Source organism: Hemitrygon akajei, chromosome 2 (assembly GCF_048418815.1).
Source record: "Hemitrygon akajei chromosome 2, sHemAka1.3, whole genome shotgun sequence".
In the NCBI taxonomy this organism is placed as follows: Eukaryota; Metazoa; Chordata; class Chondrichthyes; order Myliobatiformes; family Dasyatidae; genus Hemitrygon; species Hemitrygon akajei.
In genome coordinates this window covers 18,991,689-19,013,677 of record NC_133125.1, presented here as the reverse complement: position 1 = coordinate 19,013,677, position 21,989 = coordinate 18,991,689, and the positions used below count along the sequence as shown (strand labels likewise).

General features: G+C 40.7%; 1 protein-coding gene across 5 annotated transcripts in view; it reads left to right on the top strand.

The window, feature by feature from the left end:
• The window catches only part of nudt12 (nudix (nucleoside diphosphate linked moiety X)-type motif 12), a 32,276-nt gene extending 23,000 nt beyond the window's left edge, over positions 1 to 9,276 (top strand). For 4 of the 5 annotated variants that reach the window (XM_073068050.1, XM_073068041.1, XM_073068057.1 and 1 more), the window contains exons 5-7: positions 1,714 to 1,827; positions 7,473 to 7,672; positions 8,346 to 9,276. In XM_073068050.1, the coding sequence (XP_072924151.1) occupies positions 1,714 to 1,827; positions 7,473 to 7,672; positions 8,346 to 8,453 (422 nt within the window). In that variant the 3' untranslated portion in view covers positions 8,454 to 9,276. The remainder of the gene's footprint in view (positions 1 to 1,713; positions 1,828 to 7,472; positions 7,673 to 8,345) is intronic. The other variant, XM_073068063.1, reaches the window with a different exon arrangement.
• The last annotated feature ends 12,713 nt before the right edge of the window (positions 9,277 to 21,989 follow it).

Sequence of the window (21,989 nt, the reverse complement as noted above, 5' to 3'; positions counted from 1 at the left end):
TCTGCTTTCTGCAGGCAAGCCAATTCTGAATCCACCTGGCCAAACTTCCCTGGATCCCATGCCTTCTGACTTTCTGACCGCGTGGAACCTTGTCAAATGCCTTACTAAAATCCATGTAGATCACATCCACTGCACTACCCTTATCTATATGCCTGGTCACCTCCTCAAAGAACTCTATCAGGCTTGTTAGGCACGATCTGCCCTTCACAAAGCCATGCTGACTGTCCTTGATTAGACCATGATTCTCTAAGTGCCCATAGGTCCTATCTTTAAGAATCTTTTCCAACAGCTTTCCCACCACAGACGTAAGGCTCACTGGTCTATAATTACCCGGACTATCCCTACTACCTTTTTTGAACAAGGGGACAACATTCACCTCCCTCCAATCCACCGGTACCATTCCCGTGTACAACGAGGACATGAAGATCCTAGCCAGAGGCTCAGCAATCTCTTCCCTCACCTCGTGGAGCAGCCTGGGGAATATTCCGTCAGGCCCCGGGGACTTATCCGTCCTAATGTATTATAACAACTCCAACACCTCTTCTCCCTTAATATCAACATGCTCCAGAACATCAACCTCACTCATATTGTCCTCACCGTCATCAAGTTCCCTCTCAGTGGTGAATACCAAAGAGAAGTATTCATTGAGGACCTCGCTCACTTCCACAGCCTCCAGGCACATCTTCCCACCTTTATCTCTAATCGGTCCTATCTTCACTCCTGTCAACCTTTTGTTCTTCACATAATTGAAGAATGCCTTGGGGTTTTCCTTTACCCTACTCGCCAAGGCCTTCTTATGCCCCCTTCTTGCTCTTCTCAGCCCCTTCTTAAGCTCCTTTCTTGTTACCCTATATTCCTTAATAGACTCATCTGATCCTTGGTTCCTAAACCTCGTGTATGCTGCCTTCTTCCATCTGATTAGATTCTCCACCTCACTTGTCACCCATGGTTCCTTCACCCTACCGTTCTTTATCTTCCTCACCGGGACAAATTTATTCCTAACACCCTGCAAGAGATCCCTAAACATTGACCACATGTCCATAGTAGATTTCCCTGTAAAAACATCATCCCAATTCACACCTCTAAGTTCTAGCCTTATAACCTCATAATTTGCCCTTCCCCAATTAAAAATCTTCCTGTCCTCTCTGATTCTGTCCTTTTCCATGATCCTGCTAAAGGCCAGGGAGCGGTGGTCACTGTCCCCCAGATGCTCACCTACTGAGAGATCTGTGACCTGACCCGGTTCATTAGCTAATACTAGATCTAGTATGGCATTCCCCCTAGTCGGCCTGTCAACATACTGTGACAGGAACCCGTCCTGGACACACTTAACAAACTCTTCCCCGTCTAAGCCATTGGAACTAATCAGGTGCCAATCAATATTAGGGAAGTTAAAGTCACCCATGAGAACAACCCTGTTATTTTTAAACCTTTCCAAAATCTGCCTCCCAATCTGTTCCTTGGTATCTCTGCTGCTACCAGGGGGCCTATAGAATAACCCTAATAGAGTAACTGCTCCCTTCCTGCATGCATTTCAATTACTTGGACTAAATGTTCACTCATTTCAAGTAATGAAATAATGGCTGACTGGTACACCTATTTACTAGTGTTTTTAATGTACAGCTTCAATATGGACATTTTTTAAAAGTATTATTTTCTTTCAAGGTGTGCAGACATTTTATAATAGCAGAAGAGTATTTTTATGTCCTGTAGATCCTGTGGTAATAATGCTGGTCATTCATCCTGATGGTAATAATTGCCTTCTGGGAAGACAGAGACGGTACCCTCCAGGAATGTTTTCCTGTCTGGCAGGATTTATTGAACCAGGTGAGAGAAGGTTTCGTGTCATGACAAAATCGATTTTACTGCTTTATTTTGAGACATCTTTATTAAACCAATATGATTTTACAAGCTCGAGCAAGTGATGCATTTGACCACTGGGTCTTAAAGTGGTTTAGCTGTACTCCTTTATGACCGGCTTCTCAGAAGCAACCAGATTAAGAGAGATAATAGAGTACGAGCAAGTGGGTCCGTTAGTTTAGCACCTGCAGTTGTAATTCAAATGGTCAATAAGAGGATAGCATATTTGTGCCAATTGGTAACCACTGGGTTTGAAGGGAAAAGCATATTTAAGCCATTCACATCTCAGGATATCTTGGACTTCTTCATAAAGTGTGAAAGACTCTGAAACTCAAGACGTATTGAAAATCAGATGTTGGCAAATCTTTTTGGAACCCCACCACTGGATTTAGCATGCAGAATCAAAATCAGGTTTATTAACATTGAAATATTATGAAATGTCTTGTTTTGTGGCAGCAGTACAGAGCAAAACATAAAAATCTAAAATAAATAAGTAGTGCAAAAGTGGAATAGTGAGGTAGTGTTCGTGGGCTGTTTGGAAATCCGACGGCAGAGGGGAAGATGCAGTCAGAAGCAGAGAAGTAACAGGCTGAAGAAAGGGTCTTCATTTCCAGCACAACACTATGACCAGTGAGGCTGGTATACCAACAGTCACCCATGGGTGGATTGCTGATGCTGTGGGGGAGAAAACGGGAAGCACTTCATTATGTTCACAAGGAATTCTGCAGTTGCTGAGCAACGCACACACAAGTGCTGGAGGAACTCAGCAGGACAGGCAGCGTCCTTGGAAATGAATAAACAGTTGAGGTTTCAGGCCTTCTTCAGGACTGGAAAGGAAGGGGGAAGATGCCAGAATAAAAAGGTGGTGGGAGGGGAAGGAGGACTAGCTAGAAGATGATGTGAAGCCCGGTGGATGGGAAAGGTAAAGGACTGGAGAAGAAGGATTCTGATAGGAGAGGAGAGTGGACCACAGGAGAAAGGGAAGGAGGAGGGGGAGGTGATAGACAGGTGAAATGAGGTAAGAGACCAGTGTTGGGAATAAAAGAAGAGGAAGGGAAAGGAAAAATACCGGAAGGAGATATTGATATTCATGCAACTCACACAAAATGCTGGTGCAATGCAACAGGCCAGGCAGCATCTATAGGGAGAAGCGCTGTCAACGTTTCGGGCCGAGGCCCTTCGTCAGGACTCTAATTCATGCCATCAGATTGGAGGTCATCCTGATGGAATATAAGGTGTTGCTCCTCCACCCTCATCATGTTGATACAAAAGACTGCAAATGTTGGAATATAGAGCAACACACCAAAATGCTGGAGGAACTCAACGGGTCAGGCAGCGTCTACGGGAATGGATAAAGAGTTGACTTTTTGGGTCGAGACGTCAGGGCTGAAAAGGAAGGGGAAAGAAGCCAGAAAATGGGAAATGGACAAATCAGGAGAAGGGTCTAAACCCAAAGCATCACCTGTTCATTTCTTATTTTCTTCCATTGATGCTGCCTGTCCTGCTGAGCTCTTCCAGGGTTGGTGTGGTGCTCAATTATGTTATATTATTTTAATCTTTTTGTTGACTTCTTAGTGTCTGATATGCTTTCAAACACACATATATTTTTAAATTTGTGTCTTCACTATTTCAATAACTTAAATCAAATTGAATATGTATCAAATGTCCTCAGATATTTGTGACATTTAGAAACTGTTAAAAAGCCTTTGACAGCCAGCAGTCTGAAGCACAGTCAACACTTGGAACTTGGTTGCCTTGTCAGCTATATGCCAGGCACTAGTGAGTCTCTTTGTAGAGGTTGTGTGAAGCCCAAGGTGTTGTGTAGGACAATCCTTGCATGCTTAATGTTCTAAAATAGCTTCTCTCTGGACCATGAGATGGAAGACAGATTAAGTTGAGGCCATGTGACAGGAGGGAGGTTTTGGCAGAAACCATCAGGATGTTTGTATGTTGGGTCAGCAGTAGATTTGGGAAGGCGGTCAGGTACACAGTTAGGATAATCACACCAGGGTCAGAGTAAGAGTCACGATGAGATGTGTTGGATGGCTATCGTAGCGTCGTGCTTAGTGCAACACTTTACAGAGCCAGCTGTGAGATCGGTGTTCAGTTTCTGCTGCTGTCTGAAAGGAGTTTGCATGTTCTTCCTGTGACTGCAGGGGTTTCCTCTGGGTGCTCCAATTTCCCCTCAAAGTCCAAAGACGTCAGGTTCAGGTTAGTAAGTTGTGGACATGCTACATTGGTGCTGGAAGCATGACGACACTTGTGGGCTGCCTCCAGCACATACTTGGACGGTGTTGGTCATTGGCACAAATGACACATCTCATTGTATGTTTCAATACTTTTTTATTGTCAAAGTATACAATTACAATACAACTCTGGTATTTGTCTTCTCCAGATAGTCGTGGTACACACAGAAATAATGCATACTTTGACAATAAACTGAACCTTTGTACAAATGACAAGTAAAGCTAATCTTTAAACTGCCTCAAGTGGTAAGTTTTAATTAAGGTAAACCTACCTGAAGTTTATTTTGAGTGTCAATGATAAAACCTGGCGGATACTCCAATTATAGTTCTTAGGTAGGTCTCAGACTCATTCAAACAAGCCCTTTGTCTAGTCTGTGCCAAACTGTTATTCTGTCTAGACCCATTGACCTGCACCTTGACCCTCCATACCCCTCCCTCTCCCAGCCATGTATTTATCCAAATTTCTCTTCAATGTTGAAATTGAATCTGCATCCACCACTTGCCCTGGCTGCCTCTACCACACACGCACCACCCTCTGAGTGAAGGACTTCCCCCTCAGATTCCCCTTAAATAATTCACCTTTCACCCTTAACCTATAACCTCTAGTTCTAGTCTCAGCCAACCTCAGTGGAAAAAGCCTGCTTGCATTTACCTTATCTATACCCCTCATAATTTTGTATACCTCTGTCGAATCTCCCCTCGTTCACCAGGAGATAAAGTTCTAACCTATTCAACCTTTCCCTATAATTCAGGTCCTCAAGTCCTGGCAACATCCTGTAAAATTTCCCAGTAACTCTTTCAATCTTATCGATTACCTTGCTTTTAGGTAAGTGGTCAGAACAGCATACGATACTTCAAGTTAGGCCTCACCAAATTCACCTCACACTTGGCTGCATTAAATTACGTCTCCCATTTTTCAGCCCATTTTTCCAGCTAGTGTGGAGCCTGTGTGAGCTTTGTTAGCCTTCCTTGCTGTTCACTATGCCCCGACCCTCAGTGTCCCCTTCTGCTCCGGTAGCCTACATTGTCAGCGGACCATCAATGTACAAATCTTCGAACGTCAGCCTGTCAAGTGTTGCACACACTGGCTGCCACTGTCTATGTTTGCCTGCCTCGGTGTGTTAGTAGATCAGTTCACTTAGGAGAACCCAGCAAGAAAATTACAGAGAGCAAGAGGTATACGTGACTCCCTGATCATGTTTTCTGGTAGTTTTTCAAAGAAATGTGATTAAAATGTTTAGGTCATTGTATTCTTCACCCTTTTGGTATGTATGCTTTAAAAAGAGACATGTGCAAAATATTTTTTACATGAACTGAACTAAATATTATCATTAATAAGCATTTACACCTGGAATGATTCCTCCATGGATTGATGAAATGCAAAGTGTCCTTCCCACTAGAAAAGCAAAGAGTGAAATTATGCTCAGAGAAATTTTCACACGGTAAGATCCAGCTGTGTTTCATATTCCAGGCCAGTAATTTGCAATGTTAACATTTTAAAAGAAAACACAAACTGCACAATTAGGGAGTTCAATTCCACATCAAGATTTTTATTCAGAATGTGAACACAGACTATAAACAGTCACCCCTAGTGTTCTACAATCACCAAAATGGGGCTGTAAAATTATGCTGCCAGGAAAATTAATTTGATAATCTGCAGAGCATGTGAAATTCACCAAGAATGTAGATGTGGTTTGAGGGAGATGTAGGATGGTTTAGTGATAATATGGAAGAAGAGCTTTATATCTCCTTAGTACTGAGAATGCAGTTCAGCTCAAGATTTTGCTTCAAAAGATATAACAGAAAAAGAGCAAAAAAAAACTTCTTCTCATGAAGGTCCAAAACTGATGGAACCTTTAACTTTAATTTTCCTCCACAAAAACAGGTGTGATAGAGTATTTTTTTCCACAAAAGAGCTATTACACATGTTGAAGCATTTAGAAAGCAAGCTCTTTTCTATAATGAATAAAGCACCAACCTGGCATTTTTTCTTAAAAAAAAGACTTCTTTAAAGACTACATTTCTAATAAAGTACAAAAAAAACACCCCCGGTCCTTTCCAATGCACACATATGTGGTGGGGGGGGGGGGGGGGGGGAAGGAAGGTGCTGAAATATAATTAAATCCATGGCATCAGAACAGGGGACTATTAGAAGAACAAAGACAAACAGATGGATAGTGGATGAGAATGCTTTCAGTGAAACAAGTTCCTATGAATGATGAAGAAAGGCAGCGATCACACACTGAAAACCAAAACTTTAAAAGATTTAGGAAGAGATTGCGGAAAGGAAGGTTTGATAAAGCTGTGTTGCCACTACTTCTACCCCCACCCCCTTGACAAACCTGTGTTGGGGAAGACACCAATTTTTGGTTTACTAATGTGGCAAAGATGCAATATTAAAGTTATCACTGATTAGACCACAAGATACTTGTTGAGAAATTTCATTACATGTGGCTATTTTCTCAGCATTCTGATTTTTTAAACTTTTTTTATTCTCTTGGAGAAAAGTATGACAGCCACCATTTTCTCACTGTCTCATCTTACTGTGGAAAGTTGTCCATGAGACTTGCTTGTGCCTTTAATATTTCTGTATCGGGGATGCTTATCTTCTTATTCTCTGTACAAACATTACTTTTGAATGGCCTACAAGACAATCTGGTCTTTATGTGTAAGGGTCAGAGATCCTTAGCAAGTAAGCCCCTTGCTTATTTTTCATCCCCTTGAGATCCCTCCATTGTACCAGCCTTCATATCCAGCACATGACCTCAATCCTAATCATCAAAAGCATGATCCCCTAACTGCAAGGCCTTACAGGAAGGAGTTTTGAATTTTTCAACCATTACCACAACTATAACCAGTGCCACAGATGGCTGTAGAGACTAAGCCATTGTGTAGTTTTAAAACAGAGGTTAATGAGTTCTTGATTAGCAAGAGTGTCAAATGTTACAAGAGAAGGCAGGAGAATAGGGTTGAGAGGGATAATAAATCAGCCCCAAAGAAATAGCAGAGCAGACTCAAAGGGTCGAATGGCCTAATTATGCTCCTGTCTTTCAGTCACCATTTAGAGTAGTATTCATCAGTATTTATTTCAGAATCCATTAGAGAAAATGGTTTGAGTTTAGCTACCAAAACAGCTTTGCTTTTTGTGCTCTTTGAAAATCACCCTAATTGGGAGAACCACTAGACCATGTACGGTTCACTCAGCTATCTCCAGGTATAATGAAGAAAAACTTTGACTTTCAGAACTCTCAGTTGAAGTCTACATCTGGTGGATCTTTTGCACTTTTTACATCTGGATAATAACAAGAAGAGAAGTTGGAAATATCACTATACAAAGTTTTTTAATTGTTATTTTTTTTTAAAAAGGAGAGACAATAGAGGATGCTGTTCGAAGAGAAGTAGCCGAAGAGACCACAGTCAATGTTGGACATGTTCAGTATGTTTCCAGTCAGCCCTGGCCACTGCCATCATCACTCATGATTGGTTGCCTGGCTAATGCTCTATCAACGGAAATTATTGTGGACAAGGCGGAAATTGTAGATGCACGATGGTTCAGTCGGCAGCAGGTAGGTTGGACTGTTTGGAATCGGACTCAGAACAGTTGATCTGATGCTGCTTTTTGCTTCTCGGTGAAATAATAAAGTATCAGCTAGAGTGAGAATGGATCATCAAATCGTGTCACACTATCACAGATACTTCCTGTCGGACTCTATTAAATATCCTGAGGGAAGTGGATAAACTTGCGTAAAAATAAAGCTCCCAACTACCTCATAATCAGATAGAGTAATTTAACTGAGTTTTGAATGTGCTGGAACCAGCTCACTCATTATGTAAAAAACAATCGCTATCTCTGATCAGTTTACTTTCTCAAATCCAGCAGTCTTGCACAGATTTGATGTTAGATACGAAGTCAGAATCATTTTCGTTCTTGGATTATAATTAGCTAAGCACAAAAAATGGATTTTACCAATTGAGACATTTTTTTAAATTTTCTTCATTTAAACATAAAGTAGAACTATTTTATATAAATATCACAGCCTTGTTGATTTAAAAACAATACCCAAAATTAAATTGTGTAGACAAATCTTACTTATAGTATTATGAAGTGCATTAAAACACAACAGTCAAACGGAAGATTGTTAAACATTTTGACTGTTAAATAGCTTTATTAACTGATAATAAAGCTTTGTAATATTCAGGGTGAATAACTAATCTTGTCTTTTGATTGATATTTTACAGATAATTGAAATTATGACCAAACAGGATCACCCTATAAGTATTCCTCCGCAGCAAACCATTGCAAACCAGCTAATTAAACAGTGGCTTAAAAAGAATGCAAATCTCTGAATGTGTTGCTAGGGTGGCATCTTCCAAATAATCCGCATTAAGACAGATGAATTGAGAAGGCCTCACCTGGAAAAGCAGACACTGTAAATAAAGAAATCTTATGTATAGTGAAGTGAGAATTACAAATCTGTATGAATTTCTGCCTAACTTATCAATTGTAACAATCAATGTGAGGAATTTTAACTATGAAATTTACATTTCAGGGATCACATATTCTCAGATATTTACCAATTGATCAGAAACTTTAAATTACCAGAAAATAATGATAAAGCCATAAACATTCATCAGATTTAAAAATTACCAGCTGAATAATCTGCTCCAACATCATAATTTCTCTAATTTCAAATACTTTGTGGACAATTTGCTCTGCTGTACAAAAAGCAAAATCACCAGAAATTGTAGACCAAGTTTTCTTTCCTGTGGAGATAGTGTCTGACATTTGTTTCTATTTTTAGAATTATGTTCCACCAAATACCAGCTTGTAATCAAATCAAGAAGTTTTAAAATTATTAACTTCTTTGCAAATCATCAATTTAACATTACTGGAAATGATTTGAGCCTTCAGAGAAACCCTACTGGTCAATTGAAATCTGCTGGAATCTAGTTTGTAACCAGGCGAATAACAGGTAATTCTTGCCACTGAATCAAGGACTTGCCAATTCCCTTTTATCACTGAGCAGCAATATTGAAATTCATAATATAGATTTTAAAGGTAAAGTTCCGTTGTAAGTATATGTTCTTTTTGAAATTACTATTTTACTGTAAAACAAATTTTACCATGGTGCAGGATATAATAAAGATGACATTTTAATAAGATATTAAATATCAAGTCAGTTTCTGCTTTGTTAAATCTCAATAATTGTTTTGTTACTTTTCCTGACATAGAGTACCACTTACCATGCTTTGTGGTCAGTAGCATGCCATCCACATTCAATACTGCTTATGAGAATTAATCCCACTTTTCAGCACCCCTATAAAAAACCTGGAAATTGCTGGCTCCATTTTCAGTGGGAAGATTTTATGTGGTGTCAGTGCCCTCCTCCTGTAAACCCCAGCAAATGAACTGAGCAGAAAGAGTCTGCCAACAGCACAGATTAAATGAACTGACAGTTGACTCCGTTTAGGCACCTGGTTTAGCAGGCTGTTGAAACCTTTGAATATTTCTGATGTCCTGTTCATTCAAAAACCATAAGAAAACTATGCTCAAAATCTGAAAAATTAGCAATGAAAATTGAAATAAAGAACACAAAATACATATTTTAATAATTATTTCTAAATGTTTAAATTGTTTCAATTTACTGATGTGCTGACCTCTCTGCTAGCCATCTGCCTTCTCTATTTGCTCAGATATAGCTGAATCCAGAAGGTCAATGTTCCTTGCTCAGTTACCTGCGGAGTGAAAAGATCCTGGGTGCAGAACAGAAGCATATTCAAGTCCCCATGCATTTATGGTGGAGAAACTTCTCGAATCCTATGCAAGTTCGAAGCTGGCGCAGGATCCACAAGTCAATTTGCTTAAATGGGAATTACTGGGCTACAGGGAAAAAATGAACTCTCTTAACTATTTAGTTTATTTAATTTTAAGTGTTTCAGGTTAATTTTACTTTAAGCTTTTAAGTTGATGACTCCAGCTTTCATGTTGTTGACACTTAACAGCTGACAAAGCTGGGAAAATACTTTTTGGTTGTGTGACCTGTTCTAGTTCATCCACCTCCTCCATCACATAGTTCATGGCCCTACCTCAAGTTAAACAGTAGAGCACAATTGGGAAGTTACTGGTAGAACTCACCCAGTAAATTCAGTACCTCTGTGTTAGCAAAGGAATCTTTGTACATCCGGACACTAACGCTGGGATATTCTGCCTGTTCTGTCTGGTTTTAGACCACTGGCACCTAACTTAATCCTTTGTACTTAACCTCTTACATGAAAATCTTTAGGATATATTTTTCAAATCATTTGCCTAACAAATGTTGGGAATTGAGCACCTTTACACTCCACCACTCAACACCACGGGGAGTGAGAATATAAAAGCAAGAAGATAATGCTGAGGCTTTATAAGGCACTGGTCAGACCACACTTGCAGTATTGTGAGCAGTTGGGGGTCCCTTATCTGAGAAAGGATGTGCCAACGTTGGAAAGAGTCCAGAGGAAGTTCATTAGATTGATGCAAGGAATAAAAGGATTAATGTATGAGGGTTGTTTGACAACTCTGACCCTGTACTTGCTGGAGTTCGGAAGATTGACCGGGGCTCTCATTGAAATGTATAGAATATTGAAAGGCCATGATAGAGTGGACATGGAGAAAATGTTTCCTAAAGTAGCTCAGTCTAAGACCAGAGGGGACAGCCTCACACTAGCCCCTTTAGAACAGAGATGAGGAGGAATTTCTTTAGCCAGTGGATGACGAATCTGTGGAATTCATTGCCACATATGGCTGTGGAGGCCAAATCATTGAGTATATTTAAAGTGAAAGTTGATCTGTTCTTGATTAGTAAAAGCATCCAAGGTTACAGGGAGAAGGCTAGAGAATGAGGTTGAGAGGGATAATAAATCAGCCATGATGGAATGACTGAGCAGACCTGATGGGCCAAATGCATAATTGTGCTCCTGTGTCTTATGGTTCTATGTTCTAATGATATTGTCAGTAAGCCATTACCAGACCAATTCCATTACGATATGTTGATCCATGGCTGCCTCTTTTTCCACAATGAGGCCACTCTCAGAGTGGAGGAGCAACACCTCATATCCCATCTAGGTAGCCTCCAACCTGACGGCGTGAGCATAAATTTCTCCTTCTCATAATTACTTTCCCTCCATCTTCTCTCTTCTATTGCCTACTCTGGATTCTTGGCTCTTCTCCTCATGTACCTATCACCTCCCCCTGGTTCCCTTCCCTCTTCCCTTTCTCCTATGGTCCACTCCCCTCTCCTATCAGACTTTTTCCTCTCCAGTCCTTTACCTTTCCCACCCATCTGGCCTCGTCTTTTACCTTCTCACTCGTCCTTCTTCCCCTCCCCCTCCCCCACCATCCTTTTGTTCTAGAACCTTCCCCCTCCTTTTCCAGTCCTGAAGAAGGGTCTCAGACTGAAATCTCAAGGCTTTATTCATTTCTTTGGATACTACTTGACCTGCTGAGTTCCTCCAGCATTTTGTGTGTGTCACTCTCCATCTAAGCCTCTGGTGACAGCATTTCCAAATGTCTGGACAAAACACGGCATTGTCTCTCTGTCCATATTTAGTCATTCAATTTACCTTCATCTTTAACAAAGGACTAAGTAAATTTACTGAACACTTAAAGTCCTTTCACTAACGGACTAGGGATTCACTATCCATTCTTATTGTTTTTAACAAGCTCATCCCTGAAGCAGCAGCTGACATTTGAGATGGTATGAATTGACAGTCCCGGTAACATTAACTGCACTTTGTGGAATATGCAGTCTGGTTTTAATTCCTCGTTCTCAAAAGGGAACGCCAGCTTCTGAAGGGTAACTTCAAAGAACAAAAATACTTTTTTTTTTAAACCGTCGGACTTAAAATTCTCTCTGCAGTTCTTCCTTCGTTCCAGAACTGTGATGTCAGGATGAAGTGAAATCTGTCTGAAGATTTGCAGGTGGAGCAGTCCTTTGTAATACTGCAGGTTTTCCTATTTAAAACACAAGAGGTTCTGCAGATGCTGGAAATTCAGAGTAGCACGGACAAAATGCTGGAAGAACTCAGCAAGTCAGGTAGTGTCTATGGAGAGGAATAAACAGTTGATGTTCCAGGCCAAGATCCTTCAACCGGACGTCCTTTCGTTCCAAATGGTGACTTCTTTGGTAAGGTCAGGTCGTACAGGCTATGTACAGGGCAGTACAGTAGTGTAACAGTTAGTGCAATGTTTTACAGTATCCTGCTGTAAGATTGGGAATTGATTCCTGCAGCTATTTGTAAGCAGTTTGTACAGTTTCCCCGGGACCCCGTAGGTTTCATCCGGGTACCCTGGTTTCCTCCACATTTCAAAGATGTACATCTTTCTCAATCTTTTTTATTAAATTTCGGATAAACATGACAATGATAATGATACAAAGAGATGGGGATTACATTACTAACAGTTAACGTATACAGACACAGACTCCGAATAACATGTGTAATCTAAGCCCCCCCAATCTCTTAATAAATGAACATGAAAAAGATTCAAAAAAAATTTATACAGAAAAAAAGTCCCCCTAAACTAAAAAAAAACAAAATAAATCAAAACAAAACAAAAGCTGGGCTGCCATGTTTCATCGGTTAAAATCATTATTTGTCATTAACTCCGCTCCTCTATACACCAACAAAAAGTTATTGAGAAGGATTCGGAAAAGGTCAGCTTACATCAAATGAAAATGTTGAACAAATGGCCTCCAAGTCTCTTCAAATTTAACCAAAATGTCAATGGTACCACTTCTAATTTTTTCTAAGTTTAAACATGTTATAGTTTGGGAAAACCATTGAAGTGTAGTAAGGGGATTAGAATCTTTCCATTTAAATAAAATGAATCTTCTGGCTATTAATGTAACAAATGCAATCAAACGGCAAGCTGAAGGGGATCAAAGATGTACATCCGTGGAGAGGAATAAACAGTTGATGCTTCGGGCCAAGATCCTTCATCAGGACCTCCTTTTGTTCCAAGTATTGACTTTTTTTTAGTAAGGTCAGGCAGTATAGGTTCTGTACAGGACAGCACGGTAGTTAGTGAGTTTGGGGTTTGAGTTGTGGGTGTGCCATGTTAGTACTGGAAATGTGACAGTACATCTGGGCTGTCCCCAGCACAATCCTCGCTGATTTTTGCAATGGGGTTCTGCATAGATACGTTCCAATGAGACAGGGAAAGGATGGTAGAGTACAGGAACCGTGGTGTGCAAAGGCTGTTGTAAATCTAGTCAAGAAGAAAAGAAGAGCTTACAAAAGGTTCAAAAAACTAGGTAGTGATAGAGATCTAGAAGATTATAAGGCTAGCAGGAGGGAGTTTAAGAATGAAATTAGGAGAGCCAGAAGAAGCCATCAGAAGGCCTTGGTGGGCAGGATTAAGGAAAACCCCAAAGCATTCTACAAGTATGTGAAGAGCAAGAGGATAAGACGTGAGAGAATGGGACCAATCAAGTATGACAGTGCAAAAGTGTGTATGGAACCGGAGGAGATGGCAGAGGTACTTAATGCAGTGGTTCCCAACCTCCGGTATTGGTCCATGGCCCAGAGGTTGGGGACCTCTGACTTAATGAGTACTTTGCTTCAGTATTCACTACGGAAAAGGATCTTGGCGACTGTGGTGATGACTTGCAGTGCACTGAAAAGCTTGAGCATGTAGATATTAAGGAAGAGGATGTGTTGGAGCTTTTGGAAAGCATCAAGTTGGATAAGTCACCAGGACCAGACGGGATGTACCCCAGGTTACTGTGGGAAGTGAGGGAGGAGATTGCTGAGCCTCTGGCGATGACCTTTGCATTATCAATGAGGATGGGAGAGGTTCTGGAGGATTGGAGGGTTGCAGATGTTGTTCCTTTATTCAAGAAAGGGAATAGAGATAGCCCAGGAAATTATAGACCAGTGAGTCTGACTTCAGTGGTTGTTAAGTTGATGAAGAAGATCTTGAGAGGCAGGATTTATGAACATTTGGAGAGGCATAATATGATTAGCAATAGACAGCATGGCTTTGTCAAAGGCAGGACATGCTTTACGAGCCTGACTGAATTTTTTGAGGATGTGACTAAACACATTGATGAAGGAAGAGCAGTAGATGTAGTGTATATGGATTTTAGCAAGGCATTTGATAAGGTACCCCATGCAAGGCTTCTTAAGAAAGTAAGGAGGCATGAGAGACAAGGGGACATTGCTTTGTGGATCCAGAACTGGCTTGCTCACAGAAGGCAAAGAGTGGTTGTAGGCAGATCATGTTCTGCATGGAGGCTGGTGACCAGTGATATGCCTCAGGGATCTGTTCTGGGACTCCTACTCTTTGTGATCGTTATAAATGACCTGGATGAGAAAGTGGAGGGATGGGTTAGTAGATTTGCTGATAACACAAAGGTTGGGGTGTTGTGGATAGTGTGGAGGGCTGGCAGATGCTACACCGGAACATTGATAGGATACAAAACTGGGCTGAGAAGTGGCAGATGGAGTTCAGCCCAGTTAAGTGTGAAGTGGTTCATTTTGGTAGGTCAAATATGATGGCAGAATATAGCATTAATGACAAGTCTCTCGGCAGTGTGGAGGATCAGAGGGATCTTGGGGTCCGAATACATAGGACACTCAAAGCTGCTACACAGGTTGACTCTGTGGTTAAGAAGACATACAGTTCATTGGCCTTCATCAATCGTGGGATTGAGTTTAGGAGCCAAGAGGTAATGTTGCAGCTATATAGGACCCTGGTCAGACCCCACTTGGAGTAATGTGCTCAATTCTGGTCGCCTCACTGCAGGAAGATTGTGGAAACCATAGAAAAGGTGCAGAGGAGATTTACAAGGGTGTTGCCTGGATTGGGGAGCATGCCTTATGAGAATAGGTTGAGTGAACTCGGCCTTTTCTCCTTGGAGCAACGGAGGATGAGAGGTGACCTGATAGAGGTGTACAAGATAATGAGAGGCTTTGATCCTGTAGATAGTCAGAGACTTTTTCCCAGGGGTGAAATGGCTAGCATGAGAGGGCAGAGTTTTAAGGCGCTTGGAGGCAGGTACAGAGGAGATATCAGCGGTACGTTTTTTGCGCAGAGAGTGGTGAAGGCGTGGCATGGGCTGCCAGTGGCAGTGATGGAGGCAGAAACAATAGGGTCTTTTAAGAGACTCCTGGATGCATACTTAGAGCTTAGAAAAATAGAGGGCTATGGGTAAACCTAGGTAGTTCTAAGATAAGGATGTGTTCGGCACAGCTTGTGGGCCGAAGGGCCTGTATTGTGCTGTAGGTTTTCTGTGTTTCTATGATTTGACTTTACACAAAATGAAGCATTTCACTGTGCTTCAAAGTGCATGTGCCAAATAAAATTAACCTTTAATCTTCTGCTATAACCAATAGTTACAATCTTAAGAGACATGGATGCACTGGCAGCCCTGCCTGTAAGCCTATGTGTAGTGACAAAGAGTGTAGAATGAGATAGGAACATGAACAGGGGATGGAGGGGTATAGACCAGGTGCAGACTGATGCAGTTACCTTAAATATGGTGTCATGGTAGTCAGAGCCATTCTGCACTGAGAGTCTTATGAAACAAGCTGACAGAGGAAACGGTAGCGATGGGTACAATTATAACATTTGAAAGGTATTTGGACAGGTACATGGATAAGAAATCTTTACAGGTATATGGGGCAAACGCAGGCAATGGGGCTTAACTCAAGAAGGCTCTTTGGTTGGCATTGACATTTTGGGCTGTGGGGCACGTTTCTGTGCTGCGCTCTCTATGACTCTTGGAAACTTTGTGTTATCATAAGTCACATTATAGCAGTAAAGGCTGTAATTGCCTTCAGAGCATAGATTTATGTGGCTTTTCCTGATTATAGTCACACTATAACCAATGTGGTTTGCATAAAGCAATAGTGTACCCTAATCTATGCATCACATTCTAACTAATATGTGTTACGGAAACACGCATTGTAGCAGAACGACCTGTATTTTATATTTACTATCATTTGGAAATGTGACCGATAGCAGTGTACATATTGTAGTTTGCCTGCATAGAGCAAACCAGGTTCCCAAGCTTTGAAGTGCTGTCAGCATTCGATAGTAACTATACCTGTCTCCCTTCCAATTATACCATTGCAATGACAGAGTCTGGAGTATGGTCCCAAGCATTATTTCAATGTGAGAACTATGAGAACAGTAGAAAACAAATTTGTAAAATGGAGCAAGCTAAAATAATTTATTATCATTTTAAACTACAGCAGGTTGAAAATGTCAGTAGCTTGACAAAAAAGAATAACCTGCAAAAAATTACCACAAAAAGTGGCAAAATATAACTTAATTTATTTTTCAGTGCTCAGTTGATGGGAGTATATTGAACAGTGAATAAACCAGGTCAAACCGGGGGGTACGTCTATCAAGCTCCGAAAGAAATAGTACATGTCGATACTTCGAAGGTTTCTGCTGATTTACAGCTTCACTCAGTGGCGGGACAATTTGGAAATTTAAGTATGCATCACACTTGTGCTAAGTGGCATTAGGAAGGGGTTAAAGGTCTTCTCATCTGTCCAGACGCTGGTCGGGGAGCTTCACAGTTACAGAGGTCCCCTGCAGTCTGTGTAAAATAGGCTTGAGTGTACTACTGTATTTGCATCATTGCATCCAAATTACAGAGCTAATCTCACTTTGCATTTGCAGGGGGAGATGCTTGACCTGCTAAGTTAACCCTCGGACTACGCAGCATTTGCAGGACATGGTTCTCCAAACATAGAGTTGATAACGGGAGAATATCATGGACTCCATGCCCAAATTCCTGAAACACTGCCATTGCATGCAACCTGTAGATTCATTATTTAAGCATCTAATATAGAAGACTATCGTCCAGAAGCTGTACTTAACTTCTATCCTGCATGCAGACAGATTGATGGAATGGGGCTCTTAATAATGTGTGCATTCAGAGGAACCTTAAATGCCCTGCAGCTGTTGACTGGCTTTCAATCTGATTTGCCTCGGACCCAATCGCAGTTGATGAATGTGCAGTTTCTGTAATAGATTCAGCTGACTGACTTGTTCGTTCTTAATAGACTGACATAGTGAAGTAGCTGTAGAGGACAGGAAACAAATATGTGTCAATCGGCCAATGAAAAAGCTGGATAATATTTTGATATAATTATATAAATAGTACTAACAATACCTATTTCTGATATATATATGTATTAGAATGATAACATGCATCCTTATAGAAAAGAATAAGATATGGATACTGTCTTTGAGCCTTCAGAGCAGTGGTTCCCAAGCTTTTCTGGGTTACCACCACCTTGACCCCCCCCCCCCCCAATCCACATCTTCAGTACCCCCCTCTCTCCTTCTGGCCATTACATAAAAACTACAAAGAAATTTGATTTATAATGCACAGACTCATGCTCTCAATTCTCAATTACTTTGAGGGCTTTGTATTGTGAATGATGAACAGTTTGAATGTTTGCTGTGGATCACAGAAGTCAGATGGCTCTCAAAAGGAGAATGCCTGAGATACTATACGCTTTTAGAAACTGTGTTAAAATTCTTTGAAAATTCAAGTGCCTCATGCAGTAATCAATTCAAGAATATTATGTATGACATTTCTATTTTTTGTCAGAATTATTTACAAAGTTTATTAACTGGGAAGAAAATAGAAAGTGCAAATTTAAGGCAGTGACAAATACTTGCAAAAAGTTATTCAAATCTATGTAAAGCTGCAAATAAAATTATTTCTTTATTTACGATTTTCATCAGCAATTTTAGAACATACATTAGTAGTCCAATTATTCATTCCTTCCTTGCTTTTTGACCTTTCAATGAGACGGGTGGGCTTGGTGCAATGATATTAGTTCCTCAACATCAGACTGAATGTCAGTCAGAAGGAGTCTCAGATTCTCACGTTCAGTAATTTGCAATCTTTGTTACTTTGAAAGAAGTTGGGTGATTGCACTGAAACTGCACTCCACTATATATGATGCTGTAAAGGCAACAAAGCACATCTTGCTTTGTTGCAGGGTAGCATTCAGTGATTTCTTTCTGCAGCCAAAAGTCTTGATATGAGTTTTTGAGCCTCATCTTTAGCTCAAAGAAATTTTGTAGGGATATCAGTTTTTTTTCCTCTACCTTCCTGTTATTTTCTCATTATAAATGTTCAGGAATAGATTTATCACCCAATCTTGAATTTGGATCAAGAGAAATCTCTCTAACACGTCTTGATACAGCTCACCCAGGTGGGCACAGTAAACTTCTTTCTCTTCCACCTTACCAAGGCCTGGAAATTGGAAAAGGTCCCACGGCCAATCTCGCACTTGAATAAGGTTATTATGGACAGAAATGTGGAGACGACTAATTTGATTTTGATAAGATTCACATCATTTCCTTGCAACTAAAGATTGATTTCATTAAACTTTGAGAATAATTCTGACAAATATGCAATATCTTCCCTAATATACTTGAGTTGATTAGTCAATGAAGCATTCAAGTAATTTTATCACAGTTTCAAAAAGTGAAAAAAGCATGTCAGGCAATTTCCTTTTGAGAGCCATCTGACTTCTGTGTGCAACAGCAAGCATTCAAACTGTTCATCCTTCTCAATGCAAACCTCCCAAAGTAGTCAAGAATTGAAAGCATGAGAATTGATTTTATTCGCCCCTATGATAACAGTGTTCAATGATTTGTGAATCCAGTCACTTAGGTTCTTTTTTGCAACAAGATGTTGTCTGTGAATTAAACAGTGAATGTTGAATATTTTAGGTACAGCTCTTTACAAGGAAGTAATAACCCCACAGTGGTGTCCTGTCATTGATGGTGCCCCACCTGTTGCATAAACAGGAATGTTGGTGAGTGGAATGTCCTTCCCTTTGAAATATTGACGCATCTTCCCTGCTGTTTCTCATCTCCTTGCAAATAACAATTCTTGAGGCATGCTTTTATCATCTCTGAAGCAAACATAATCAAGATGCAAAGATTCACTGCCTGGCAAGGTTGACTCATCCAACTGCAGAGCAAATTCTGTTGTCCTAAGTTTGTTGCACAATGTGTCTTCCACATTCACAGACATTTCATCTGTTTGTCTTTGAACAGAGTTGCCGCTGAGAGGAACTGCTTTAATTATTTTATCTGGTGAGTTATCAAAAACTGTACTCGGAACCTCCTTTGCTGCTGGCAGAATCAGTTCTTCTCCAATTCTATTGGGGCTGTCTAGAATTAGCAATAAGCGATGAAATTTTGTATGAAGTGTGCAAGCCATCACTGTTGTGAAGTGTTGGCAAACATGTTTTGAAGTGTTTTGCATTTTTGAAAGTTTCGGCAAAGTGGCTGAAAATAAACCAAGCTGTTGTTTGCTTTATCCGGGTGTATTCTCTTCAAATGTTCAAGGAGCCCAGACAGTTTCATTGCTTGCTTTGAAAAACAACTTTTCACACAACAGACACATTGGCTGCTTCATGCTGGTATAAATCCATATTTCAGATACTCCGCACTATTCTGCCTACACTTATTTTTCTGTTTGGTCTGCTTCTGCCATTTTCATTATGGATTAGCGACCACAGCCAATCACCTGTTGTTTAAGTCCAACCTCAAGTGCTGCAAAAGTTATGATGACATCATAGCTCAGGCAAAACCTGGCTCTTCCTAAAGTTACATAAAGTGGGGCATTGATATCCTGGTTGGGCCATGAGCTGGAGAAATGCAGTCAAAAACATTTGGAAGGGCATATCGTGAACCATTGAATACCATACCCTAATTCAGAGGAATTGTGTTACTGCATGATTAGAGTATGGGAATCATACCGGCTAACACTGTACTACAGTAGAGAATGGGAATAATGTGCTGGCTGGGACTGGAAAGAACACAATTTCGTCGGTCCAGATTTCTCATGATGTGCCAAATACAGAAGTGTCATATTGCTTTTTAATAACCAGAATTTGTTTCAAGCAAAATCTAAGAGAATGGTGGGTTAGCAAGAAATGAGATGGTTATGTGATCATTGTAATCAATTATGAGGCACTGAGGATCAAATGCTTATCATAAGTTATTAATTTCTTAAATTAACCCTGTAATCCCTCAGCTGCCCCCCCCCTTGCAACCGAGTGCAACCCACTGCCCTCTTTATCTCTAAATCCCCCTCAGAAACTCCTAACACCCCCGGGGGGGGGGGGGGGCAATATCATCCACTTTGGGAACCACTGACCGAGCATCATTGCACTTACAGCCATTGGTGAGGAGCAGTTACTCTTATAATGTGGAAAATGTGACAGTCATACTGCTTGGTGTTAAAAAATAAGACATCTTGGTGATTGATACTAATTCAGGGATAAAAATGGTCAGATGCAGCAGTAATCCCCCCCCCCCCTCCCAAAGCTATTCTGTAGTTCCATCTGCGAGGGAATTCTGCTTTCCTTCATTCCTGAACGAGAACAGTTAAAAGAACGTCTGGAAAATGTTCCGTGTTAGGTGGTGAAAGGCACCATATGAATGAAGATTCCTTATGCCTTTGATATCATGAGATATTTATAAGATATGTTTTATGTATTAGGCTGAATATATGCTGAGCCATAACCTGCAGTTTGAGTGAAATAATATTTTTCTTTTCAGTAAGCATTTTGGAGTGCTAACCTCCAGTCAAGCTTCTGCTGTCGCTAGTGGCAACACCAGAAAAAAGGGAATAGGTTATAAGCTCAGTTTTATTTGTCACTCGTACATTGAAACACATAGTGAAAAGTGTCTGTGATGTGCTGGGGGCAGCCAGCAAGTGTTGGCATGCTTCCAGTGCCAACATAGCAACAGCAGAGGCCTGACTCCAAGTGCAACCTAGCATGCCCACAGCTCAATGAAGCTTCTTTTTTGAACATGGGAGGAAAATGGATGAAGCCTGTATGGTCCTGGGGGGAATGTACAAACTCCTTACGGACAGCAGTGGGAATCGTAGTCCATCTCTGGCTCTGTTAAGCAATTGCAGTAACCACTATGTTACCACGCTAAACAATAGGTTTAAGTGTATATTGTTGCTGATTTATTTATGGCCAGAACTGCTGAAAGAAGAAACAAAAGCAGAAATATTGAAAATTCTCATCAAATCAGTCAGGATCTGTACAAAGTAAAAAACTTTAATGTTTTAGGGCACAGACCCTTCCTCAAACAGGGGAGGATGGGAAACACTCAGCCTTCCCTGCTAAGTATTTCCAGCATTCTGTTTTTATTTCAGATTTTTAATATCTGCAATTTGATTTTTGATTTTCATTTGTTATTGAATTTATTGCAACTTCTCTTCCAGAAATGCCCACTTTGAAGAAGTTGCACCCCTTTTACCTTTCCTGGTTCTGACAAAGGACCTGCAGCCGGGAACATTAACTCCATTTTTTGCTCTGCAGATGCTACCTGACCTGCTGAGTGTTTCCTGCTTTTTTCATTTTTGTTTCAAATTTTCGGCATCTTTATATTTTAAGTTTTCATTCACTGAAAAATCTGCATTTATTACGCGACTCTGTGCTAACGTTGATACTGAGAATATGTCACTTACACAATAGGATTAGATTCCTCCCTATACAATTGCAGAACCCACTCTCCTCTCTTCTGTTGATTACTGTCACACACTCAAAGTAGCCTTCGGATTTACCTGACATTCTAAGGAGACACGAGACTGCAGATTCTAGAATCCGGAGTACAAACAATCTGCTGGAGGAACTCGGCAGATCGAGCGGCGTCTGTGGAGGCGTGATCTTCAGGTGAGATGGTGGCGCTCTCAATCGCAGCGGCCTCACTGGATCCAAACAAAGATGTAATTGTTCATCCTTTGCGTCTTTTTTTACGATTGCAAGACACTGCTAGATAATAAGAACAGCCAGTACGGCAGGTCTATCACATCAGCGAGCTGCTCGATAGGGGTGGAG